This window comes from Loxodonta africana, chromosome 2, assembly GCF_030014295.1.
Source record: "Loxodonta africana isolate mLoxAfr1 chromosome 2, mLoxAfr1.hap2, whole genome shotgun sequence".
Lineage (NCBI taxonomy): Eukaryota > Metazoa > Chordata > Mammalia > Proboscidea > Elephantidae > Loxodonta > Loxodonta africana.
This window is the reverse complement of record NC_087343.1, coordinates 135,644,210-135,672,188: the sequence shown is the minus strand read 5'-3', so window position 1 is coordinate 135,672,188 and position 27,979 is coordinate 135,644,210. Positions and strand designations below refer to the sequence as shown.

Genomic DNA, 27,979 nt, shown 5'->3' with positions numbered 1-27,979 from the left:
TTCATTAGATGCCTCTTGGAATTCTGAAAATTCTTGAATCCCCCTCCCCAACATGATCCTCCTAGACTCCCACCTCAGTAAATAGCACCAGCATCCATTCAGTTACTGAAGCCAGAGTTCTCCCTCTCCCTCAAACCCCACACTAATTCATCACCAAAGAAAAAAACCCAAACCAGTCATCACTGAGTTAGTTCCAACTCATGGCAACCCCACATGTTTCAGAGTAGAACTGTGCTCCATCGGGGTTTCAATGGCTGTGATCTTTTGGAGGTAGATCACCAGGCCATTCTTTCAAGGTGCCTGTGGGTGGATTCAGTTAGTAGCTGAGCGCTTAACAATTTGCACCATCACCAGGTCCTGAGTATTCTGTGCTCAAAATATATCTCCATCTGTCCACTTCCCTCCATCTCAGTGGCCAGCACCTGCACCTGTCCACCTGTATGTTTAATCTGGATCAATATCCTCCTAACTAGTCTTCTCACATGACCAATTCTTGCCCACCCCAGGAATAATCTATTTCCCACAGAGTAGGCAAAAGGATATATTTTGAAATGTAAAGCCCATCATTTCAGTCCTCTGTGAAAACTGTCCAATGATACCCCCATTTCAGTTAAACTAAAAACAAAACTCTTTGCGGTAGCCAATAAGATCCCCAAATGTGCTGGCCCCTGACACCTCCCCAACTTCGTCTGCTATAACTTTCATCCTGTCTCACTCTGTTCCAGCCAAAGGAGCTGCAGAACAAGCCAAATTCTCTTCTGCCTTAGGCATTTGTGATATGTTTCCTTCTACCCAGATCTTCACAGAATTAGTTTTCTCCTGCATTTCACCCCAGACCCTCACATAATAGGCTTCTTCTCATCCCTCAGACCTTGGCTTAAATATCACCTCCTTGATGAGGCCTTCTCAAAGTGTTCTACTTATGGGTCCCTTCAGCTGTTCTCTATTCCAAAACTCTGTTTTTTTCCTTCAAAGCACTTTGCATTTTGTAATTTCTTATTCATCTGTGTACTTGTTTTATTGTCTGATTCCCCTATGAGGGCAGGGATTATGTCTGTTTCATTCACCACCCTGTCCCTAGCACACAGAAGACATTCAGTAAATGCTTATTGAATAAATGAACACCACAGGAGTATTTTATCTTTCTTCCAATTACTTTAACACGTATGAGCATGCTTTCTTGTATTCTTGAATCTCTTGCTTATATTAAAAAGAGATTGCCACCTTTCATCATTTGAAGAGACTGGCAGCTGGAAGAACAGATTCTCAGTGATACGTGGCTCTCAAGTTAATATAGGCTAATGCCACTGAAGATAAACAGTAGGAAAATTTTTCTGCTGAACTGTTTCTAAGGAGTTATTATTAAAAACCAATTTTCTAACTTTGCTCCCATACAATTTTCATAGTAAGTGGTTACCAAAATCTAGGTGAAGTGCATAGCTTGGGATTTAGGTTAAAATGAATCTGAAATTAATATGACCATGCTTTGCCACTGGTGTCTGGGATCGCATTGCTTGCATGTGACCCAAATAGAGATAATGTGAATTACATGTTTAGGAAATAATTTTAATTTTGATAAGGTGGTCTTGTGGTGTTATGGAAAGAAAGTTGGAGTCAGGGAACCTCATTCCTGGTTGAGCAGTCAGCCTGCTATGTAATTTTCTGCATGTTGTTAAAATTTCCTGAGTTCTCATTTATTTTCAAGTGAGAATAACTAAAAACTGCCCATCCGTCCTCTGGAGTCATCATGAAAACCTCTAATATAAATCCCATACTTGCCTTTTACTCTGAAACATAGAAAGCCTTACACAAACATCTTATGTAGGCAATTTTAAAAACTGTTAAGCAGAGGGAATTTTAGAAAATTTCCAACTAAGAAATACCACCTTAAAGCATTTTTTTCTTTAGTACATATTAAAAAATATATTTTAATTGTCTATAATAGTGCCTTTGTGAAGTTTATACCAAACTGCCCCTGAGCAGGGAGGCTCAGTAGCTCTGCTGGTCATTCATCCTGGGAAGAGCCGCTGTCTGCTCTTTCTCCACTTTGCTTTGTCACAGCTGCACCTGCCCTGTTCTCTCTCCAGCCTTGGAACTGAGACCTCTGGCTGAGGCAGGCGCTCTCGTGGGTGGACCTGAGGGCCTGCCAAGAGGAAGAGTAGGCTGAAGGCCAACTCTAGTTCTTCCCCCCATTTCTCCTCCCCTCCAGACCTTAAGTGCATCCCTCTCAAAATAAGACTAGGATTCAAAGACCCACCACTCTGTTTCTCATGGAAAACAGAATTCATTTAACTTTTAGCAAGAAACAGTAGGGGAACACTCTTTTACTCTAAAGACATTCCCCCTTTTCTTTGTCCTCTTGATGTCTACAGCTAATTTTCTAACATGGCCACGTAACTCCATATTTAGAAGTAAAATAAACAGGCATTTTGGGAGATATCAGGTGCAGGTACAGAGGGGAGAGCAGGGATCCTCTCTCCTGCACACCCACATCTACCTGCCTGCTCCATCTACCCCTTGCTGTCTTATCAAGCAGCTATAACTTGGCCTTCTTTGTCCTTGATAGTAGATTAAAACTGTAAAACAGCGCCACCTTCAGTTATAACTGTTAAGTGTCCCTGCACTATCAGAAACTAGAAGCTCCCCTCTTCCCAGTGCTTCTCTGGTTAATGAGCCTTTTCACTGTCCCTTGATGTGTATCTATCTCTACAGCTCACACAGAGAGAGGGACGAAGAAGAAAAACCTGGTAAATGGGCTTGGAGTGAATACAAGGCTTAATTCACTCACGAGGTATTGTTAACATCAAAGTGAAGGTCAGCATATTTTTTAGATGACAGAATAACTCTGAAACCATGTACTTCTTCAGACCCACCAATTTCTATTCTATATAAACTGCTTTTGGTTTTAACCAAAAGGTTTTAACTTGTCAAAATATTGAGTCTGATTTTATAATAGAATATACTTCTTTGGTGAAGAAGTCTCTTTTCTATCCAGGGCAGTAGGGCTTGAGCATTTAGATGAGTTTTCACAGAACAAAGGAATAGGTGTAGAAAGGGTACAGAGTTATGTGAGCAGGTCTAGAAAATTCTGGGCAGTGCTAGGGATGATGGAACACGAGTCTGACACTTTTGACAACAGCTGCTTGGTATCAGTAGCCACTTAAAGTCAGAAAGCTTAGAACCCAAATCGGTGAATCTTTCCCCACAGTATTTAGCATCCTAATGTGGCTAGATGATTGGTTGACAGTTTTGTAATAATAAAGACCTCTGTTCCTCCCCTTCAGCTTCACAATACCCCCAATAAGCGGTCTGTGGCATCAGTGAAAGAAATGAACAAGTTACCTTGTGAGAATGTTCCAGAAACATGCATTTCTTGCACACATTCACTCTTCTTAACATTAATTCTTCTGACACAGTTCTCCAAACCCATCGTTAATGCAACTCTTTCTGTGATCAGGATACAGTCTAGTCTCCAAGGGTACTACAGAAGAGCATCCAACAAGTAATCTTTACTCAGACTCCATACTGTTCTTCCTGTTGCCATGAGATGGTATAAGCCACCTGTCATCACTCCTTGCAGAGTCTGAGGTGTTGGCAGTAAGTGGATACACTATAGACTTCAGTTTACATTGGACTGTGGAACCTGAAACTCATGGCACTCTGAATCTTTCATTGATGACTCTTCTCTCCCTTAGGTATAAAAATGGAAAGAGATGGAATGTAGGAGAACTTAGAAAGTATGTCTTTGGAAATGCCACCTTCCAGTAGCTATAGTTGTGGGATATGTTGTTAGGTACACTTTAAGTCAATTACAGCTGAAGTTGACCACTTTGTTTCCCATGGAAAATATAATTTATTTAACTTTTAACAAAAAACCAGGAGGGGAACTCAATTTAACCCTAAAGGCATATCCCTTTTCTTTTTCTGCTCCGTGTCTAATGCTAATTTTCTAATATGGACACATAAATCCATATTTGGAAGTAAAACAAACAGGCATATTGGGAGCCAACATTGACGTTCAGTCTTGAAAATTAGATCCACCATTGCAATAGCAAAGTATAAATTATCTTCCCAAGAAAATACTAATTTATCAGTCCCAAGAGCCAAGGAGTTGTTCCGTGTCAGCAATCAGCTTAGCCTCATAATTATAAATTTGCAAGGATTTGGTGAAAGACATGAATCCAGAGGAATTATAGTGTTTCACAGTGAGTCACTCAGAGTAAAGAGCCCTGTTATTTGTAGACATTCCATAAAGTCATAGAAATTTAGGGGCGGATCAGGTCTTAGTAATCATATAGTCAGAACCCTTCATTTTACAGATGAGGAAACCGAGGCTTAGGGCTTATTGTAGGAAACGTATGAAAATATTTCAATAAGCAGCACCTCTTCTAAAGAGATGCCTTAGCTTTATCAGTAGCTTACTAACTGTATCATTGGATTATCCAGCACAGTTAGTGTGCTCCAAAAGCAGCAGGAGCGACCCATGTGACACAACTCATATTTAACTACTTACTGTACTTTGCATCTTTGGTCTGTCATATTCCTTCCTTCATTCAAAGATTTAGCCCCTGAGCCCCAATATGTTCCAGGTGCTGTGATAGAGCACTGGCTATAAACACAAGAAGGTTCAAGAGCAATCTTTGCCCTTGGGGAGCTTTCAGGAGAGCAGGTGAAACAGATGTGAGAGTGAGTAGTTGCAACAGAGCTTCAGAAATGCCCAGCTCTAGGTCTGTGTAAGTATTATCAGGGCACTGAGAAAGCAGTAGCAGCTATTCCCTGAGAAAGTCAGAACTACACCAATGAGATGACACCTGAGTTAAATCTTGACAGATGAGTCTGAGCCTCAGACAAAGAAAGGAGCCAAGAGCATTGTAGGTGTGGGGTAAAGTGTCCTTTGTCTTTGGCTCTGGAGAAATAATCATTGGAGTAATTGGGGTGCCTTGATCTGGGACTTCCAGCCCACACCTGAGGATTTGTGCTGGTGAGTGAGGGCTGGCCAGACCAGAAAAGACTCACCTGGGAGGCAGATACGAACTAGCCTTAAGAGGTATGATTTAGTCTGTCATGCAGTACTGACCAATAAAAGCCCAGAACACGAAGGGTCAGAGAACTTCCTGGTCAGCAGAGGAAGATTGACATGTCTGCCCTCTTTGAAACACAGAAGCTTCACATTGAGAACCTCCCAGACATTTGTGTTTCCTCCTTATGACAATCCTAATTTGTATCCTTTTGATATAATAAATCTATAATTGTAAATATAATACTCTGTGAGTTCTGTGAGTCATTCCAGTGAATTATCAAACCCAAAGGAGAACGTGAAGACAGCAGTTAAAAGTGAGGGTGTGCGTGGACTCAAACTTGCAGCTGGTGTCTGCCTATTTGGCAGTCTAAGGGATGGTATCCTTTTAACCTTTGAAAACTGCCCAAGCTCTCGGTGGGTAGGGTCTGAGAGAGTGGGTGGGGTCTGAGGGAGAGTATGCTATGTGGGCAGTGGTATCAGAAATGATCGAGAAGTGGGAAGGTGAGGACTGGATCAGTTTCTACATTTCGGAGATTGTATGTATGCTGATTCTTATCTACAAAGTTATCCATGAAACAGGACAAGGCCCAAAAGCAAAAATGGTGAAGGAAGAACACCACATGTCTTGAAAGGCTGAATTTAGCAATGGAGGTAGGGGGATAATTAGTGATTTAGAAATAAGGGGTGGTGAGATGAGAAGGTAAATTAGAAAATTTGTAAAAGAACTGCCACACACCATGCTTAAGAATTCAGCTGTTATCCTGGACTGAAGTTTCCCAATCCTTAGTAATTTAAATATCATTTCTACAGCTTGTGCTATATCTAAAGTCTATCGTTTTTGCTTTATCTGTCTACCACCTGTACTATCATTTATATAATATATTTTTCTAAAACCATTCACTTTTAAACATACTTGCTTTGAAAATAAACTTTATGCCACTGAGGTAAATAGAAAACCAATGTCACTTGTATAAATTTAAGGTAAATGTTAAAATGAATGCAATGAAAATAAAACCGTTGGTCTTAATTCTTTGTGTATGAAAGTCTTGGAGCCAAGGCCTACAGTCACATTGTTATGAAGGGAGACCAGTAAGTTTTAGAGAGGAGTTAAATTCATTCTAGCACCAAACTGGGGCTTTCCTTAAAATAACTAGGAGGAAGAAAGAGAATTGAAAGTGTAGTAACTTTCTCATTCTGCAATGTGGTGCCAGGGTGGCGTCTCAGACACTGCAGAAATATGCATCCCATGTGTGGGGAATTAGTGCTTTAGGCAGTACAGGGTCACTTGATGTTTTTGAGCTAAGAAGTGACAAAATAAGACTTACCTGAAGAGTGTAGTGAGGATGAAGATAAGGGTCCAGATCTGAGAGGGATTTAGGATGAAGCGACAGCAAGACTTGGTACCTGAGGGATGTAGGACGGGTCAAGGAAAGAGAATGGCCTGTGGTGTCTGGGAGATGAGTTGCTTGGGAGACCGCATAAATGGTGGTGCAGCTATCTAGGCCAAGATCACAGGAGGAGGAATATGTTTGGGGAAGGGGCAGTTTGTTTGTGTTGAGGTAAGGAGGAAAAAGGGGGAGAACAGGCAAGGGTGGAGAAGGTTAATGCCCCTGAATTGCAACATTGCTGCCTGTCATAAATCCTAGCACATCCTAGGCCCGTATGAAATGCTTGTTGAATAAATGGCTGGGTGGGGGTGGTCAACAGCAATTGGGAATGCATTGCCGGAGCTCAGAAGCATTCTAGATGCCAGAAAGCTTAGGAGAGATGATTGTATCCTCTAAATCGATATCAAATACATTTCCATTTGTCTGCAGAGCCATAGAAAATTTTTGACATGGACAGGTTGGAGACGTATTAGGTAAATTAACTTTTGTAAAATATTAAAAATGAACCCTTTTAACAAAACAGTCATGAAGAACCTATATATGTAAAGCAACTTGCTGGTGCTTTGAGGGATAGAGAAATTAGACATAGACTCTGTTCTCACGGAACTTGTAAAAATTTAATAAGATAATAGAAATAAAATTTTCAGGGATTTAAAGTTTTTTTTAACATGTGAAGCACTTATTCATGATTTCCAGAAAACAAAATTAGCCTCAAAAATCTTTCTAGTAACCATAGTCAGTCTGAACTTTGTTTCCGTGTGCTATAAGAAGTTTACTATGGTGTTGGAGTAGAACAAATGTATAAGTGAAATTTTTGTTAGACTCATCGGATTGGAAGTGAAATTCTTGCCAATCGTTAATAGCTTTTTTCCTTGGGTTGTGCTTAAAATTACCATTTGCTCAGCTTAAGATAAATAAGCTAATTGAGTTTTATCTTTTGTATATAGCATAAAATTGACCTTTTTCTCAGCTAAATATATGATATAACGATAAATTGGATCATTCTTAAGAAAACACATTAAATAATCCATTTTTCATGACTAGGATTTTTTTCTCTGCAGTCAAGACCCAAACTAGAAAACACAGATTTCATTTTTAGCCTAAAACAGAATCATAGGTTTCAGTGAGGGGTGGACAACAAGCCAAAATGTTGATGCCCCTTCTTCAGTTTCTAGAACCATTCTGTGGAAAGAAGTGTTTTCATAAGACTGAGACAGAATTCATTTCCATAGAGTGTTCTTAATGGCTCCTGTCAGAACAAAACAGCTGGGAAACATATGGTATCCATTTCCCTGTATCACTTGGAAAAAATTTCACATGTAAATAAAGCCAACATAAAAGAGTAGTCCTTTGAACCCATGACCTTATACAAAACATAAATATATTGGTACAATGTGTTCGTTGTATTGACCCACTAAGTTATGTGGCTTTAATTTTTTTTTTTAATTGCATCCTGAGATGCCCATTTTCAAGAATTTCCAAAGAAATCAAGGTAATTGACAAAATATTAGCTAACCATGCCTACTAATAAGCATGTATCTCAGAAATGTCTATGAATGTATAAAATTTTTTTCATACTATATTTGAAGTTTTTCAGAAAATTGATGAATAAAATTAAAGGCACATTTACATATTACAAACTCTATGACCACTGTCTCTCAGCTATTCTATGTAAGTAACTGTTTTCTTGAAAGGAAGAGAGAAAGCCTTGGCAGAAATTTCTGGAAGATATTAATTTCTCATAGTTTCACATTTTTAGGGAGAAAAACACATAAAAATGGAAAAACTTTTCAATTTATAATGGACTAACTAGAATTACTCTTTGCAAATTCACATTTCATAAATAACTTTAGGAAATTCAGGTTTTATTGGTGATTATCACTCTTCTGAGCTTATTAATAGGACTTTTGTTCTCTGTGAAATTAGGCTATAAATCCCTCAGAAGGACACACTTTTGGACATTTAAAAACAGACTGAATGTGTTTTACTAAATGACTAATTCAAATACTAACATTTGTTAATTCTGCTCTGTGCCAAACACCTTGGACAACTAAGAGCCAGAGCCAACAAAAGGGAAAAAAACAGCAGCCTAAGATTTTTTTTAAGAGCATCTAGATACCTTCCTTTCTGAAACATTCTCTGTTATACCTGTTCCTTAGTAGATAGAGTCCAGTCCTCCCTCCACACCTCATAGTATTCACTTCTTAGATTCAAAATGCCAAAACCAGAAGGACCTCAGAGGTGGACAATTTGGTGCAGATCCTCTGAAACCCTAGGCAAAATTGCAGTCTATTTAGGAGAAAGAACCCACTGACTGTTATATAGTGTCCATACTCAGAACACCCATTCTCATCTCCTTAGCTTGGTTCCAGAATTTCCCTGAATCCCAGCAGGAGGAAGAATGACCAGTGATCTAAATTTAGAGAACATTTAATAATTGACATGCCATTTTCACCCCAAGAATCAGTGGTAGCTAGGGACTGTTGCAGAAGTTACAGACCTGAGTACACATTAGTTCTTTAATTCTTTGTCCAACAGCAAAAAAAGCACGTACATATATACCACATGGTTAGGTTCCAAAGACCAAGTCATTATGTGAAAATCCGCGTTACACAAAATGAAGGATAACCACATCAGATCACAAAAGGGAGGATGACTACGTCATTACATAGCTATCAAGTTACATCATCACATAACTGCTAAAGCACTGAGAATCATTGCCTTTTCAAGTTCGCATATAACCTTAATCATCACAGCCAGTGTTACTGTTGCCTCGCACCTTGATGTTCATTACTGCCAGGTGTTTGTTGTTAAGGCACAAAATAGTCAGATAGTAGGTTTTATCTATTGTCAATAAGTGAGGAGTAGGTGTACATGATTTCAGATTAAATACTTCCCTCCTGCTGTTGTCCCAGAAAAGGAGACTAGATAGGAGTTCCCTAGTTGGAAGGTATGTCCCGAAATCTAACCCTTTTCATAGGGGGCAGTGTAAGCTAAGTGGAAATGGAGTAAGACCCTATAAATCAGTGCCTGCAGGTTCCTAAGTGTGCTGGCTCCTCTGGCGGCTAGTCAGAGGAGTCCCCCAGAAAGGCAGCAGTATCATCATGGCCGAGGAGACTGTTGCTCCACTCACTTGCCCCTGAGAGAAAGCACAGGTGACCTCTCATATGAGGTAACTGGGACCCGTCGTGGTTCTTATCTTCCACCTCCAGATGGGTCTAGCTGTTTCACTTTCCCCTCCATCTCAACCAGACACTTAATCAAATTCAAACCAATACATGATCTTTATCTAAAATTTACACAGAAATGAGAATAACCCAGTCTGCTTGCCCCATCTTCCCTTTACAACTTCCTTCTCCTCCTATTTATTTCCAACTTCCCAACAATGGAGGACAGTGTTAAATCTTAAAGAGCATGTTCTGTTGTGAAGTGTTAGCATATTATGTTGCTGTTTCATGTGCCAGAAAGCATCATGATACCTCTGTATGGTGGTTGACTGGGATGTCCATTCCAGGTGGGGTTATCTCAAGCATGGTTTGTCTCCCACGGCCCAGTCATCTCCTGACCACGTCATTGTTTCTGTTCTTTCCGTAATCCACCTAACAGGACATCTGATGAATCACCCATAGGTCACAGTTTGAATTTGCCCAATATTAAATAATGCACCCCTTCTTTATGTGAGACTTCTTAAGCGTTAGAGGTGCATGTGTATGTGTGCATATGTGTGGAGGAGGCGGGGTGTCAGTGTATGCACCCTTAGCTTCCTAGCTTAGTCTGGAAGTTTATTTAACACAGAGTATCCCACCTTCTAATTCTGTTGGAATGGACATATATTTAATATGCTAAGTATTGAAATACTGCCAAGGAGGTGAATCTGTCCAGGGAATAAACTTAAATATTTTGGTTTGTTTTTCTTGAACTGTCTGCTTTTTTGGTACTTGAATTAATTTTGAGCTAATATGTCATTATTTTCTTTTATCATTCATTGTTTTCCAGTGGTGAGTATGAATTGTTTATTTGTGGGTGTAAGTCCTCTCTAAGTCATTCCCTTACACCAGGAGCTTAGGTTGAGCATAACTTGAGTTGACCGTGTCTGTGTGCATGGCCACGATGTATTCAGCATTTCACTTTAATATTCTTCTCTTTTATTTTTTTTTAGTTTCTAGCTCTAGCTGGAATTGTGGTGTCTCAACTCTTATTACAAATACACAAAAGCCCACAGGAATTGCCGATGTATACAGCAAGTTCCGCCCTGTGAAGCGGGTTTCCCCACTGAAACATCAGCCAGAGACTCTGGAGAACAATGAAAATGATGACCAAAAGAGCCAGAAGGTGGAGTACCAGAAAGGGGATGAACCTGAGCCAGGCCCCCAGCCTGAGGAGCACAGTGCTGGAGATGGAGAGGGCAGCCTGCCAGGTAAAGGCACCGAGCCTGGAGCGTTGTTGGGCGAACTGGAACATTACGACCTCGACATGGATGAGATTCTGGATGTGCCTTACATTAAATCCAGTCAACAGCTTGCCTCTTTTACCAAGGTTACTTCAGAAAAAAGGATTTTGGGTTTATGTACAACTATCAATGGCCTTTCTGGAAAAGCCTGTTCTACAGGAAGTGCTGAGAACTCACCGTGCAACCTGACACCATTTTGTGTTCTTTCTCCTGTGAAAAGCCCTCACTTGAGAAAAGCATCATCTGTTGTCCGGGACAAGCACAAGCTTTCCACTGAAGAGCTGGAGAGCTCACCGCCTCTAGTTAAATGTGGCTCCACATATGAACCTGAAAACCAGAGTAAGGACTTCCTACACAAGACCTTTAGTGACCCTCATAGCCGAAAAGTTGAGAAGGCAATGCCAGACTGCCAGCACAGGGCTTTCCATCTGCAGGCCTCAGCTGCAGAACCCAAACCAGAAGAACAGATCAGTGGCTTGAACTGGACTTGCTCCCAAGGCCCAGAAGAAAGAAGTGAGTATCTGAAAAAAGTAAAAAGCATCTTGAACATCGTTAAAGAAGGACAAATATCTCTCCTGGTAAGTATAATATAGTTCCTTATGCATGTGAATAATCTAGAGGTTCCATTTTAATCAACTCCATTCATCAATAACAGAACGAAGTTCTGGTTCTTGTTTAATCTTTACGTATGGTTTCAGCTGGGAGATGGGAAGTTTTGAGTTTTAAAATTAAAAAGTTAGGAGATTAACACAGGGAAAGACAAATGGCTTTAGAGGGAATGTTATTTTATTTTAACTTTGCATGAATTCGACTGGAATAAGGACACTTAATCTAAAATAAAAACAAAACAAAGGAAGTCCAGCACTTTCTTCAGCTTGAATTTTAATGTCTTTGCTTTTCAAATTGTTTCCAACTCTCTCACTCAGTTATTTGTCAGTTCCTTGCTGATGGTAAACCTGCCAGATATGTGAACAGAGGGTCTTCTGTTTTATCCTGATCGTTATTCAGAAGACTTGGACCAGGATTTTGAAAAGCATTTGCAGATAGAAGCTAACTGTAGAGCTTGATTGCCCTCTGACCCACATGGAGTTCCAGCTTTGTATGTCTAGGGAGCATGAAGAATCTTTTCCAAAGACCCTAGACACAGAGTAACATGATGATGTAGGAAAGGTCTGTCCCGCTTGGATTTAGAGAGAGCTAAACAAAAAAAAAAAAATTTTTTTTTTTTTTTTTTTAAACAGAAATAGCACTACATCTGCCTACATTGTTCTTTTCTGGCTTCCAAACTTGGATCAAACAGTAGCAAACCTGGGCTGGTACTATGATGTTAACTGAAATCCCATTCAAGAAAATTACCACATCTTGGCAATGTGATTCTAGGTTAGTGTAAAGCCATGTCTAGATAAATGCAGCGTGTTTGGTTCACTATCAAGCTCTTATTGCTCTAATAGGACAATATGATTGAACAATTTTACTAATAAAATAATATTTTTTTTTCTCCTGAAAATGTCTTTTCCATTCTTCTTGCTCTTCCTCTCTATTTCTCTTTGGTTTGTTCTTTTATTTTGTCTTTCCTATGTTTTCATGTTTCCCAAATGATAACACCTCTCAGTTCACTCTGCAGTACCTATCGACCAGTCCACCCTCAGGTGACTAAACCTCACCACCCATTGCTGTGGAGTCAATTCCAACTCATGGCAACCCCATATGTTACAGAGTAGAAGTGCTCCATGGGGTTTTCTTGGCTATAATCTTCACAGACGGTGATTGCCAGATTTTCTTTCTGCAACGCCACTGGGCGGGTTCAAAACCACCAACCTGTAGGCTAGCAGCTGATGGCAAACCAGGAAATCAAAGGCTAGGTAGTCTCCAGATGCCTCCAGGAGTGAGTTTGGGGATGAAAGTGTCTAGAGGACCTCGGAAAACACTGGTATCTGCAGCCATCATGCAGTTTGCGGTCAAAGTCAACTCTCTAAGGAAAAGCAAACAGTTAAGATAGTTTATTCATTTGAGAAATCTACAGCAGAGAATAAAACATACCTTGAGCCCTCAAGGAATTAGTGATCAAGAGGAGGACACACACAGGGAACTTGTCAGTTACCATAAATGTCTTTGCTCGAACAGGCTTATTGACCCTAGCCCAGTCTTCATGTCTCACATGAAGATATATGTCTCTTGAGAGTTCATATTCTAAAGTGTTCTATACAAAGAATGTAATAGCAGATCATTAGAATTAACAGCAAGAAACACTGCCATATTAGATCCCCATGGCTACACTAAGTTTCTGGAATCTCCTCTCCTCTTCCAAGTGCCCAGAGCAAAAGCCCCACAGCCTGTCATTCTGATTTATTGACTGAAGTTTTCTACTCTTACTATTTGTACAGCCGCATTTAGCTGCAGACAATCTGGACAAAATTCACGATGAAAGTGGAAACAATCTGTTGCACATTGCCGCATCCCAGGGACATGCAGAATGTCTGCAGCACCTCACTTCTTTGATGGGAGAAGATTGCCTCAATGAGCGAAATACTGAGAAGTTGACTCCAGCTGGCCTGGCCATCAAGGTGACTGGGTGGGGGCTGGGCCCTCCACAGCTGAAAGTTGTTTTTCTATTTTTTAAGACTCCTAGTGAACTAAAGTGTTAGAATGGAGAGAAGAGAGTGGTTTACCAAGCAAACAGCAAGTGAATATATAACATTTAAGAGGTAAATCATTTTGGTCATTAACTGCTTTGAGATTTTGAGGCTGTATTCCAATGTATTATCTAATGAGGGTAAACTTAAAATCAGTAAAGAGAAAAGAAAATGATCTATTGTGGTTTTAAGAACTTTTGTTATTCATAGTGACTATACTTTAGATTCCTAACCACACCTGGATCTATCAGAGATTGCTTCATTCTTTTGCCTAATGTGGGTATAATGAGCAAGACAAATGAGGAAAAGGTCTATTTTAAGGGATGATAGCAATCGAGAGTATTTTAGATAATCAAGTAGACTTTTAATGGATCATATATGAAGCTTAAGTGTCTGCAGTATCAGGAATTGTTTAGAATATCATGGCTGAGTTTGAGTTTAGCTCTTACAGAGCACAGTATGCTGTCAAAACCATGCATATTAATGACAATTGGAATAAAGTTAAAATCTAGAAACACTTGTACAGGAAAACACGGGCTTTTATAGCACTACGGTGAGTGCCTCTGTTAACTATAACACATCACTGAAAGGTTAGCTATTAAACTCAAATTACTTCTAAAATCTTTGGCAAATAAGTGTAGAATTCAGTCATTAAGAAGTCAGAGTGAAGGTCAGTGAAATATAATATATCTTGCACTTCTGCATATATACTTTGTATAATAATTGTGCCTTCCAAAAGTTAATAATTTAATTTTTGTAAATAGAATTATAGTGCAATTTCCTAGGTGGACTAGCTAGTTAAAAGAATCTATTTGTGAAAATAGAACAAAGTTACATTTGAAAAACAACCCTCATACGTATGTTTTACAAACTCGAATTTTTGTATCTTTAATCTGTTTAGCATTCAGTAAAGTTTTATATATTGAAAAATATTTTCTATTTTATTTAATTTAGCTCAAAGGTAAGATATGATTTCAAAGATGGTGTAGAAAATAATTCTTTTTTTAATAAGAAATCTATGACCCCAGTAGATAACATTTTTCTTTAGTTGTGAATGATGCTATGACAAATTAAGATTCATACACAGGTAGCCCCGACTTATGACACAGTCGAGTTACAGGGAACCGTTCTTAGGAGGGTTTTTTTTTTTTTTTTGGTACATCTTCTTGTTAGTAATATGTGCTACGTACAATGTTATAGCACATAATTTGCTGATATTATCATTCTCAGATACTCACTTGCAGATGTTCAACGTTATGATTTATAAAGATAAAAGGCAATAATAATGAAAACTAAAAAAAAATGAGGTATTCAACTTAATGTCAGAACTGACTTATGACGGAGTCGTTGGGATGGAACCCCATCGTAAATTGGAGACTACCTGTAGTTAGTTCAGCAACCTATACTGAGTCCGGCAGGCACTGTGTGAGGCCCTGGCAATGCAAACTTGAATAAGACATAGTCCCTCTTCTTAAGAAACTAAAAGTCTGGTGGATAAAGCAAGTAAACTAATCAGTAATACAAATACAAGATCTGGGTCTTCAACAGAGTCCTATGAGAAGACAGGGATTGGGTCTGGTCATCACAGGCAATGTGTTCCTGATGAATAAAATATTCTTGCAATGTCAGCAAATATTGACATTTTTCTTGCCATTTTAGGGTTTATAAAATATAGTTCTCATTTAATTTTCCTGACTAATGGTAGATTACCCAGCATCTCCTAATTAAATAATTTGATGAAAGGTTTTGTTTTGTTCTTATTTTATATCCCCTATAGGACCGCTGTGAGTCGGAATCTACCTGACAGCAAAGGGTTTGGTTTTTTTTTGTTTTTAGTGCTTGTTTAAGGAGTCCTCATGGCACAGTGGTTAAGCACCTGGTGCTAACTTAAAGGTCAGTGGTTCAAACCCAGCAGCCGCTCCATGGGAGAAAAGACCTGGTGCTCTGCTCCTGTAAAGATTACATCATGGGAAACCCTGTGGGGACTGTTCTGAATTACCATAATAGGGTCTCTGGGAGTTGGAATTGACTTGACATCACATAACAACAAACAACAGAACTTGTTTTAAAAGATTGAAAATCTGAGTAGGATGGTACATAAGAAACTTTTAATGGTCATTAAGCTATCCCTCTGTGTAAACTCCTTCTGTGGTATTCATAAGAAGCCCTGGTTGTACAGTGGTTAAGCACTCAGCTACTAACTGAAAGGTTGATAACTCAAACCCACTAGCCACTCTGCAGAAGTAAGATGTGGCAGGCTGTTTCCATAAAGATTACAGCCTTGGAAACCCTATGAGGCTGTTCTACTCTGTCCTGTCTGGCATCCATATTAAGCATTAATTCATTCTTAAACTTCTCTAGTCAACATAGTATTACCAACATACATACAATCAGACTGTAAACTTAAATAGCCTATTTTTTTTGTTGTTGTTTTAATTGTTCTTTTTAATGATGAAGACATATCAAAATCATAAGACTCCAAAGCTTTTGCAGATTTGGGGTTTCAGGCTTTTCATGGTTCTGAACAATGATTTGAGGGATGGGAGGGTTTTTCTATATCCTTATTTGCAAGGGTTTTTGGGTTATTTGCAAAAGCAGTAAATATAAACATTTTAAAATAAGCACCACCTCCTTTAGAAATCTGTCCTGAAACTTTTCCTGCCCAAGTCTCTTTAGTGTATTTGGATGAACAGTGATGAAGCTCTGAAAGTCCTAGGGACTCATTGTTCTTTTGTTTTAGGACCTTGTTTTGAACACCAGTAACCAACTCATGGAGTTTCATTTCATTAAGTACAGCTCTGAGAGCCTTGCTGTCATTAAAGACAAACAAACTTGGTACAGATGGGCAGTACTCAGATAATATGACCTCCTGACAGGAAGTAGAGTCATGGATAAGATAGCAAATAAAAAGGTTACCTGAGAAAAGGAGCTTTGAAATTCTACCCAGGCTTGAGAACATCTCTCCTCATTCTTAAACTCCTTGAAGGCAACGTAATTAATACTTGCCAGTAAGATGCAGAATTTATTGACTGCTTTCTGGAAGACCCAATCCCGGACACTGTGGGAGTTCAGGGTATTATTGTGTGGCCTTTGGAAATAGTGAAGCAAAGTAATTGGAAAGCAAGATTTCTAACAGGAGGTGAGATAAGTCTTTTCTAAAAGGGGGCTGCCAGCACAAGAAATTATTTTAGTAGCTAAACAGACTTGGAATGAAATAACCTTTATTACCTTTTCATTTTTCATTCAGTCCTTCTGATTAAGCACAAGTTAAAAGTGTAGGTCTGCTTATAACATAACTTCAAACACGTAACCTTACTGATACTCCTTTTTAACAATATATGCCCAGCCCCAGGCTCAGAGACTTAATCAGGCAAAAATCTCCCACTAGAATTAAATAGCATTTTTTGTTGTCTTGGTATTTATGACAAGTAATATTGCCTTCAAAGTCATGATAGTTATATAATATTTCCTTCTGCCTTTTATCATGGCATTTTATTTATTTTAAATGTTGCCTCCATGAACAACTCTGTAAACCAACTAGACATACCAGACATCTGAAAAGCACTCCACCCAATAACAGCAGAATACCTATTTTTCTCAAGTGCACATGTAACATTCTTCAGAATAAACCATATTTGAGGCCATAAAATAAGTCTCAGTAAATCTGAAAGGACTGAAATCATGTAAAGTATGTTCTCTAACCACAGTAGAATACAATTAGAAATCAATAAGAGAAGAAGACTTGGGAAATTCACATGTGGAAAGTAAACAACACAGTCCTAAATAAATAATCAATGGGTCAAAGAAGAAATCACAAGGGAAATTAGAAAAAAAAAAAAAATGAGATGAATGACAATGAAAATACAACTTGACAGTTAAAGCAGTGCTTAGAGGAAAATTTATAGCTGTAAATACATATGTTAAAAAGGAAGAAAGATCTTAAATCAATAACTTAATCGTCTACACTAGGAAACTAGGAAAAGAAGAGCAAACTGAATCCAAAGCAAGCAGAAGGAAGGAAATAATAAAGATTAGAGCAGAAATAAATGAAGAATAGAAAAACAGAAAAATCAACAAAACCAAAAGTTGGTTCTTTGCAAAGATCAACAAAATTGGCAAACCTTTGGCTGGACTTACCAAGAAAGAAGACTCAAATTACTAAAATCAGAAATGTTGTCTCCTCTTTCTGTGTAAAACCAGTGTATGTAAACTCTCTTACCTACTCTTGCCTAGCAGATGCTTATTAACTATAGTTCCTGGTTCTTCATTCAGAGGGAATGAAACATTTTATCAGTGCCTTTTTAATCCCAGATAACATTTAGCATGCTCAAATTAAGTAATTTAAGAAGTCTGTAATGAAGGGATTATACACGAAAGGGTGGACGGGGGTGTAGGGAACCCATAAAAGGATAGTGCAGTGTCCTGGAATCAGTAACAGCCAGGGTACTGTTACCACCCCTAAGCTTGAAAAAAAAAAGCTTGAAGGGGCTGGAAAAGGAGTGTTTACAAGAACCTGAGATGGAGAGGCCTGAGTATAAGGGACTGGCTGGCGTTTTTGATCTGTGATTAGTCAAGGGACTCAGCCAGCAGCCAATGGCAAGTTCATAGAGAGGGAGTCAGAAGCAGAGGGGACGTCAAACTCTCTTTTCTTCTCTGATTTCCTACTACTCTACCCCATTGGCCAAACCCAACCAGAAACCACAGGACAAGGGAACCAGTCCATAAAGATCAAGGTAAAAAAGAGGGCAGAGAAGGGAAGAGATGGATCTGAATGGAGCACCTAGAAGCTATTCAGCATACATCCAATCATGCTAGATATCCCAAAACAAAAAAAAAAAAAAAACCCAAACCAGTTGCCGTTGAGTTGATTCCAACACATAGCAGCCCTACAGGACAGTAGAACTGCCCCATAGGGTTTTCAAGGAGTGCTGGGTGGATTCAAACTGCCGACCTTTTGGTTAGCCACCAAACTCTTAACCACTACACCACCAGGGCCTCTGTTAGGAGAAAATAAAATATGTGTGTGAATAGTTGGGAGTTGAAATTCCATGTTCAAATAGGAAAAATGAGAGCATTACCTCCTTTGTCTTACTTTTAGAATAGGCTTTCTCCCTTGAGAAGTTAAATGTTAGCATTCTGAAATTGAAAAAATAAGATAAAATAATCCTATTATGCTAGCTCAAATGCTACGTTCATTGAAGCCTTCGCTGGCTCCACGCCCACAGTAGCTCTTTTCTCCCGGGCTAAGATCCCACACTGAACAAACCAGGAAGGCAGTAGAATGTTTCAAGTGTATTATAGGGTTATTGTGAGGATCTAAAAGAGCATTCTAATAATATTAGGTAACAGATATGTGCTTAGTAAACTTACATGCTTTATCTCATTTAATCTTCACAGTAATTTTATGAGGTAGTTAATATTATCCCTGTTATGTCACAGATAATTCAGTATCAGAGAGATGAAGTAACTTGCCCAAGGTCTTGTAACTAAGTGGTGGATTAGGGATTCAAATCCATTCCAGAATTTGGGTTTTAATCAATAGGCTATATATGTAGTGGTACTCTATAAACTGCAGGGAAAACCTACTACCATACATATTGCCTATGTTGTGACTGTTGTTTACATATCTTGATCACTTTTTGTAATTCTCACATAGGACAGTACCTGAAAGAATAAAATCTCAACAAATGTTTAAAGATAGGAGAGAAGCTTAAATTTAAAAAAAATTAAGAGAATAATACCTGGTTTTATAAAACCCTCACACCAAAAAAAAAAAAAAAATTTTTTTTTTTTTCACAAAAGGCTATTGTATGTTTTCACAAAAGGCTATAAGAAAATTCTACTAGTTTTCTTTACCTTTTTTTTTTTTTTTTTTGCCAACTTTTGCTTTACTGTCCCTCTTATCCTAACCGGGAATCATTTTTTGGTTTCTCAAAAAATGTAAAAATTATGGATGTTTTATCTTCCATACCAGATTTTATCATTGATAAATGGTACTTTCTTTCATAATAATGTCTTCCATTCTTTTTGAAATATTTTACTGATTAAGATAATCACATGGTCACTTAATGAAATTTTTCATTTCAAAAATGAATTTATTGACTTTCCATTAACTAATATGATAATATTTTATTTGGCAGTTGGAAAATGGTTGCTTTATTGTATAAACTTTAAGGGAAGAATAATTAATTAAGTGACAGTACTACATGTTGGCTTGGATATGGAGCAACTGGTACATTCACACATGGCTGGTGGGTCTGTAAAGGGACCAGCCACTTTGCAAACCAGTCTGACAGTTTTTTATAAAGTTAAATATGTACCTACCACATGACCCAGAACTTCTACTCCTAGATATTTACCCAAGGGAAGTAGAAACATATATTCACAAAGGGACTCATACACAAATATTCATAGCAACTTTATTCATAATATCCCCCAAATGGATAAATAAATTATGATATATTCATATAATGGAATACTTCTCAGCAGTAAAGAAAAGGAACAAACTACTGATATAAGCAGTAGCTTGGATGAATCTCAAAGGCATTGTGCTGAAAGAATCTAGATAGTAAAGTGCCTAATCTGCTGTGATAGACATCCTGTCAGTGGTTGCCTGGGGCAAAGGTGAAGGGGATGAGAACAAAGGAGTAAAAGAGAACTTTAACCCAAAGAACTTTAGGGTAGTGGAAATGTTCTACATCTTGCATGGAGTCGTAGTTACAAAAGTATATGTATTTGTCAAAATTCATCAAACTGTACATTAAAAAGGTACATTTTATCATATGCAGAGTATACCTCAATAAAGTGATTTTAAAATAACTGATGAAAATGTATTTAAGTGAAATTCTGCAGTTGATACCAAGCCAAAACTGCAAAGAAGATAATGTTGTTGTTAGCTGCCTTCGAATCAGTTCCAATTCATGGCAACCTCATGTGTGCAGGATAGAACTGCTCCATAGGATTTTCAAGGCTGTGACCTTCAGAAGCAGGTCATCAGGCCTGTGTTCTGAGGCACCTCTGGGTGTATTCAAACTGCCAGCCTTTCGGCTAGTAGTCGAACACTCAACTGTTCTGTGCCACTGATGGGTGATATACCAAAAAAAAAAAAAAAAAAAATCCATTGCGGTCAAGTCTATTCTGACTCATAGCAACCCTATAGACAGAGTAGAACTGCCCCACAGGGTTTCCAAGGAGCAGCTGGTGGATTCAAACCGCAGACCTTTTGGTTACCTGCCAAGCTCTTAACCACTTTACCCTCAGGGCTCCAATAGGTTATGTAATTATATTTTAAATAAACTAAGCCAAATATAAAAGCCAACATTCAAATTATTTCTTTCCTTGGTAAAATTGCCATCTATGAGTATTTTCATACCTGAGTAATCTTGAATTTGTTTCTTTCTTTTTAATCTAGAATGGTCAGTTGGAGTGTGTTCGCTGGATGGTGAGTGAAACAGAAGCCATTGCAGAACTGAGTTGTTCAAAGGATTTTCCAAGCCTTATTCATTACGCAGGTTGCTATGGCCAGGTATGGAGGCGTTTTTAAATATCTCGCCTTTGTGTACCATATAACCTACCTCTTACTTATTATTATTCCATCAAAATCCAAGCCTAAGACCCATCCAAATGCACCCAGGGATTTATATGCAGTGATATTTATTGTAGCATTTCTTAATGAAGAAAAATTTGTAACAACCTAAATATCCCAAGATAGCATATTGGATAAATAAATGAAGTTCCATCTGTATCATAGGATTTTATGGGGAAATGTTTATTATATAATATTAAATGAAAATGCATGATACAAAACTGTGCCTATAATTTGGTACCAATTTTCAAGTTTGGAGAGAGAGAAATGAAGAGAAATAAGACTAGAAAAAAAATTATATAACATGTTTACAGTAGTTATAACTTGGTGGAAGTACAGGAGGTTTTATTTTTTCTTGTGTATTTTCCTGTGTTTTCCAAATTTTCTACAATAAATACATTTTATTCTTGCAAAAAAGGAAAATGATATGTTTTCTTGAACCAAAAATTAAGAAGAAAATTTTTTAGTTAGGCAGTACAAGTAAGCCTTGCTTGATTAAAGATGAGCAGACACACTAAGTAGATGGCTCGTCTACATTAGGGAATCCCTGATGTATATGGATCATGATTCAATGTAAGGAAAAAATCTCACTTCCTGTCTTTAAGGAGAACGAGTGTCAATTCTCTTTGAAAAAAAACTCGAACCACAAAATACTAATCTCAGTATTAAAATAAAATAAAAACTCAGCACTGTATTAAAATAGATTTATTTGTATTTGTGGCAAAGAAAGTTGTTTCTCATGCATATAACCATATCTTTTTTTTTCTTTGGCTTTATAAACTTTTCTGGTGGCAATAAATTGTGATACTGTCAAAGAGACTATGATTTTTCAAGCATAACAATCTCAAGTTTAAAAAATAGACTTAAGAATAACACCACAGTCTTTCTTTGGTGGTAGTCATGTTAGCCAGTAGTTTATTTGTGCCACGATAACTTCCAGATATGTAAATAAATATTATTTACATAAGCATATTTCCATTTGTGTACATTATTGGATTTATTCCTCAAAACAACCCTATGAGATTGTTGTTTTTATCCCCATTATATAGATGAGGACATTGAACAAAGAAAGCTAAGTGTCTTGTGTGCATGGTCAAATGTTGTTGTTGTTAGGTGCCGTTGAGTCAGTTCCAACTCATAGCAACCCTGTGTATAGCAAGACAAAACGCTGCCTGGTCCTGTGCCATTCTCATGATTGTTATGTTTGCACCCATTGTTGCAGCCACTGTCAATTCATCTTGTCAAGGGTCTTCCTCTTTTTCACTGACCCTCTACTTTACCAAGCATGATGTCCTTCTCCAAGGACTGGTCCCTCCTGATAACATGTCCAAAGTACGTGAGATGACATCTTGCCATCCTTGGTTCCAAGGAACACTCTGGCTGTATTTCTTCCAAGACAGACTTGTTCGTTCTCCTAGCAGTCCATGGTATATTCAATATTCTTTGCCAACACCATCATTCAAAGACATCAATTTTTCTTCGGTCTTCCTTTTTCCTTGTCTAACTTTTGCATGCCTGTGAGGCGATTGAAAATACCATGGCTTGAGGTCAGGCTCACCTTAGTCCTCAAGGTGACATCTTTGCTTTTTAACACTTTAAAGAGGTCTTTTGCAGCAGATTTGCCCAATGCAATATGTTGTTTGATTTCCTGACTGCTGCTTACATGGGTATTGATTGTCTTGTGAAATGTCTAGTGAAAGAAAAGACTAAATATCATCTCAGTTCCTCTGACTTCAGGGCCAGATTCTATTTTCTCCCTACCTGTATAGATAATTCATGTAGACTTTTTACAGTGGCTTTAATATAGCTGAAGGGAACTATTTTATAATTTTATATAACAATACATTGGGATATTTAGAATATGCAGCTCATGGAAGAAGTGAGCAACTCTACTAAATTTATAAAATGAAGAAAAAAGCAGGAAGAACATTTAAAATTTGAAAAAAAATACATTTTTAAAAAAGTTGTAGAAGCTACTATCTTCAAAATAGTATGAATTACTGTTTTCTTTCATACATTGTACCTGCTACCCTCCAGCCATGATATTCTACGAACAACTGATAATAGTTAATAGGCATTTGCTGAAGATGCCTGTTTTTGCTTATATAGTGAAACCTGTGAGAACCAGAACTCAACAGGATTGCCTTGTTTTTCTGGGTCTCACGAGTTTTCCACCTTTGACAGGGTACAGCATACCACTTTTCTGTCACTCCGTTAGCGGAAAATATTTGAGTTTTCCTTCTCTGACAGGTTTCTGCCTTACACATGTTCCAGCTCTTTCAGGTTTTACTATACTGGCAAAAGGGAGAATCCCAGAAACCTAGTGCCGTCGAGTTGATTCCAACTCATAGCGACCCTATAGGACAGAGTAGAACTGCCCAATACAGTTTCCAAGATGCGCCTGGCGGATTCAAACTGCCGACCCTTAGGTTAGCAGCCATAGCACTTCACTGCTATGCCACCAGGGTTTCCAAAAGGGGGAATAGAATTTTCAGATGATTAGAGGATTTGATCACCGCTAATCTCCTGGTACTGTAATGGTTAAGAGCTTAGGCTGCTAACCAAAATGTCAGCAGTTTGAATCCACCAGCTGCTCCTAGGAAACCCGTTGGAGCAGTTCTCTTTTGTCCTATAGGGTGGCTATGAGTCAGAATCAACTTGATGGCCACGGGTTTGGGTTTTTTTTTGGACTCTTCATAAGAGCCCTGGAGGTGTAGTGGTTAAGAGCTCAGCTGCTAACCAAAAGGTTGGCAGTTCAAATCTACCACCAGCTCCTTGGAAACCCTATGGAGCAGTTCTACTCTGTCCTATAGGGTCACTATGATTCAGAATCGACTGACGGCAATAGGTTTGTTTTTGTTTTGTTTTTTAATCTTCATAAATCACTTTCAGTATAAAACAGAATTTGATGTTTTCTCAAATTACCTGAATAATTGTTTCATGTCAGTGATTTCGTTTGCTTACAGAAAGCCTAACTCAGAATTTCAGATATCAGTGGCAAGGCTCCCTGCTCTTCTGGTAGGGCATACCAAAGACGAGGAGGAAAGAATTATACTGCTGCTCTGAGACGCTAAATAATCGGTGGTTCGGAATGCTTTGTCTTAGGAAACGTTGCTTACATATGCCAGTTCCTTTATTCAACTCCCACAGCAGGTTTCTCATAATTTTGAAGCTATTGGGACAGAACAAAAGAAAATGCTCTTTCAGGAACTGGTTGGGTGATGTGTGGCTTACTTGGCTGGATTAAAGGAAAATTATGGAAATTAGTAACCTATTTGAAGAGCCACGTCAAACATTTGCTTCATGCTAGTATCAATCTTCAGCTTGTTATTTCAAGCTGATAAGCATTTATAATGACCTAAAGCACAGTTATGAACAGGGCAGTTCAGCAGCAGAAACCATTCCTACCCAAGCGGAAAATGCAGAAGCCCATTAGAACTGCGAATTCTGTCCAGCCAGCCGACATCCGCCGCAGCCACTTATGTAACAGATAACCTGTGGAGATGCTGAACTTGGAACTATTACAAGGCTAATATTTTCACAAGAAAGACTGTTATTGAACAGTTTTCTAATGGATTCAGCACATGCAAGTTTTTCTACGTCAAGCAGGCACTTACTTCAGTGTGTTCTGGTTTTGTTTCTTCAGTAAATACCTCTGTAAAGGATAGTACAGGGGAAAATTCCTCTCTTGGTTTATTTTAGTTGCCCTCTGCTCCTCAAATAGATTCTTAAAGAATGGGCTGAATTTGACTCCCAATTTGTGTCTTTTTTCTTGTAAAATTTACCTTTAAATACTCCAGTACTACAGGATTGCCGACAGTTTTTAGTGGCCTCCTGGAGTGATAGATCTTTGGGTGATAGAAATTGATTTTCCTCTTCCTGACACATGAAGTCTCAGAGGGTGCAATTATTTCATTGCCTGATTGTACCTAGCAGAAGTAGCCACAGGGAGCGTGAAGGTGAAAACCTCAGGGAAGACTCTGGGAACAAGCAAGGGGTGTCCTCGGATAAGCTTGCTTTGCTGTCCCTTGGGAAAGATGTTACTGGCAAAACAATTGAGACAAAATTGTCTCAATTCAAAGCTACTGCCTGTGGTGAAGAGCTCTTTTCTTCACGACACAAGGTTTCAGATTGTCTTGTGGCCTCCCATCCAGCCCTCCCAGCAAGGCTTCATGTCCTCATCTGCTTGGGGACCTCAGCCTGTTTTATATCAGTCACTTATCTGGTGAGCTTTGTGCTACTTTCAATGTGGAACCTATGATTATTTGTTTTGTTTCTGGGTCATTCATGGTGACTTTTGGTGAGGAGATTCTTCTACAAAAACAGTCTGCACCACAGCATTGAGCATTTACCAAGAGCACCTTTATCTGCACTGCATTAGTTCTCCATTTTAAGAGTTTGCCTTGATACAGATTTCAGAAAAGACAAGACTCAGCAGTTCGTACTAATGGTCATGAGCAGTGGTAGGCATGCTGGTGAGGGGGATGCTTCCACAGGCTGAGTGTTAATGTTGCTTTTCCACAGTTTACTTTAAAAAAGCAAAATATTCCCTTGACTTTATTGTTTCACTGTCATGGGGCAGAAATACATAAACAATGCTGAAAGTGCTGCGACTGCAGATGAAAGCAAAATAGAAAAATCTTTCATTAGCACAAGCATCCTCTGCCCTCCAAGGACTGATATTTGAAAAAGCATACTCCACACAGAGCTCCATAAACCCACAGGTCGATGGGCAGTTAGCCTTGATTTCCATGACCCAAGGGATGCAAAGGGAGCATGCCCTTTAAGGAGTTAGGCATAGTGGGGAAGAACAGTTGTAGATATTCATACTCAGGAGGAAGGAAACAGAGTCAGGAAGAGCACTGGCTCCTAAGCCAAGGTGTCTGGGTTTAAATCCTATCCCTACCATTAATAGCCATGCAGCCTGGATATGTTTATTTTTTAAAAAAGAAAAGCTCTCCCTCGGCCTCAGTTTTCTCATATGTAAAATGAGAGTAATAAAACCTTCCTCATAGGGTTGTTCTGAGAACTAAATGAGAAAAGCCACATGAAACACTGCCCATTGCCCAGCATATAGTAGGCACTAGACAAATGTTGGACACCCTGGGTGGTGCAAATGGTTAACCACTTGACTACTAACAGAAGGTTGGCAGTTCAAGCCCACCCAAGGACACCTCAGAAGAAAGGTCTGGTGATCTACTTCTAAAATATCAGCCATTGAGAACTGACACGGGTGGGGTCACCATGAATAGGAATCAATTTGGTGGCAACTTGTTTTAGACAAATGTTGGCTGTTATTATTTAGATTGTTATAATATTATTTCCTTTATTTATTTCACTATAAGTGAAAGTATGAGAAAGCTTACAAAAGAGTTATTTAGGCCTTACTCTGTTTAATAAATTTTTAGATGCACATTTTTTTCCCCACATTTTACAGTCTCTGAGTTCTACATTTTGAAATTATTTTTGGCCTTTTTTTTTTTTACATTTTAACATCTCAAAAACTGATATGAATCTAATAATCGATGGCAAATTAGATTTGGTCATGATTGCAGACAAAGCTGACTCCTTCAAAACTTATAAGAACACTACAAACTATCAAGATTTTACTGATAACAGCAAAAAACTTGTGGCATCTTTTTCAGTTACATTTTTTATTAGACTTTGTTCAGCAAATCTCATAAATTATGTATATTTACATAATTTTAAACAACTTGTGTTGCCTTCAAGAATACACAAAATACAACATTAAAACAGGTTACCAGAAGAACAGAAAATCCCCGTAAGAGAAAACTAGTACATGAAGAAAGTTTTCAGTCAATAGATGAAAGTTGAGTAGATAGATGGATGTGTGGGTGGAAAGATGAACTGTAAGTTAGAGAGGCATTCTGTGGAACAAATGATACAGAAGGGCCTCTCTACCATTGTTGCTGCGTTGAATGATCTCTGAAAGCAGTACTTATGGGAAAATCAAGATCTGAAGTTATATTCTTCCTTTAACATCTCTCTGTACAGACACATACACACACACACACACACACATGCACAGCTGTAGAGCTAACAGGGGAAGTAGGCACCATTACGTATATACCTAATACACGTGTACATTAACATGGGGCTTTCTTAGTTGGAGAAGATAGTCATATTGTCCTGTCCTCCTTATCAGGCATCTGTCATATAAGTCACTGTTTAAATTGTAGGATGTGGATCTCTGCTGGCATGTTCTCCAGAATCAGAGAAGAAAGTGCAGTTTCTCTGAGTGGACACTGAATACGTTCTTAGAAAACCGGGGATTCTTGCCATCTCCACATCCACCTCAGAAGTCCTAAGTGTTGGTTGTTAGAAGACCAGGTGTATAGTCAGCCAGTGACTTTCAGTAGTACTTTTCTGCACCATAACTTAGGGGAGACTTTTGTTTCTGTCTATCTCCATGCATTTTGGATTAGGGAAGATCTTTAACTGTAAGGAAGAAAGAGTTATTCATGCTGTTATAAGAGAAGAAGGAGGTTATTGTAATAATATGATATGAAACTGACTTGGAGAGCCATCAAGAGCCAAGACAACTCTTGCCTCACACGGACTCATGGTGTCTTGTTCTCTTAGATTATCAAACCCATGCAAAGTGCAGATCCCTAGATTCTCCCCCATATTTCTACATGGGGAAAAATGCTCAGTCTTACAAAAAGTAGTATTCCATTTTATGCAACCCCATTATTGAAAGATCAAAACACTCTGAATTTTAGGAAAGGGCATTTTCTGTGCATGTCGAATAAACGTATCCACTCTAATACTTAAGTGGATCTGGAAAACCTGAAAAGGAGGTATTTAGGAAACATTTCTAAGCACCTGTTAAACTCCTCTGAGTTTCACTTGCTAAAGAAAGAAACTGCTAGGGTATCAGGG

The 27,979-nt window shown here is 38.5% G+C and overlaps 1 protein-coding gene across 2 annotated transcripts in view; it reads left to right on the top strand.

The window, feature by feature from the left end:
- Positions 1-27,979, top strand: part of SNCAIP (synuclein alpha interacting protein) — a 92,001-nt gene that overhangs the window by 25,714 nt on the left and 38,308 nt on the right. The window contains exons 3-5 of one of the 2 annotated variants that reach the window (XM_010590421.3): positions 10,568-11,436; positions 13,243-13,422; positions 20,903-21,016. In XM_010590421.3, the coding sequence (XP_010588723.2) occupies positions 10,568-11,436; positions 13,243-13,422; positions 20,903-21,016 (1,163 nt within the window). The remainder of the gene's footprint in view (positions 1-10,567; positions 11,437-13,242; positions 13,423-20,902; positions 21,017-27,979) is intronic. The other variant, XM_010590427.3, reaches the window with a different exon arrangement.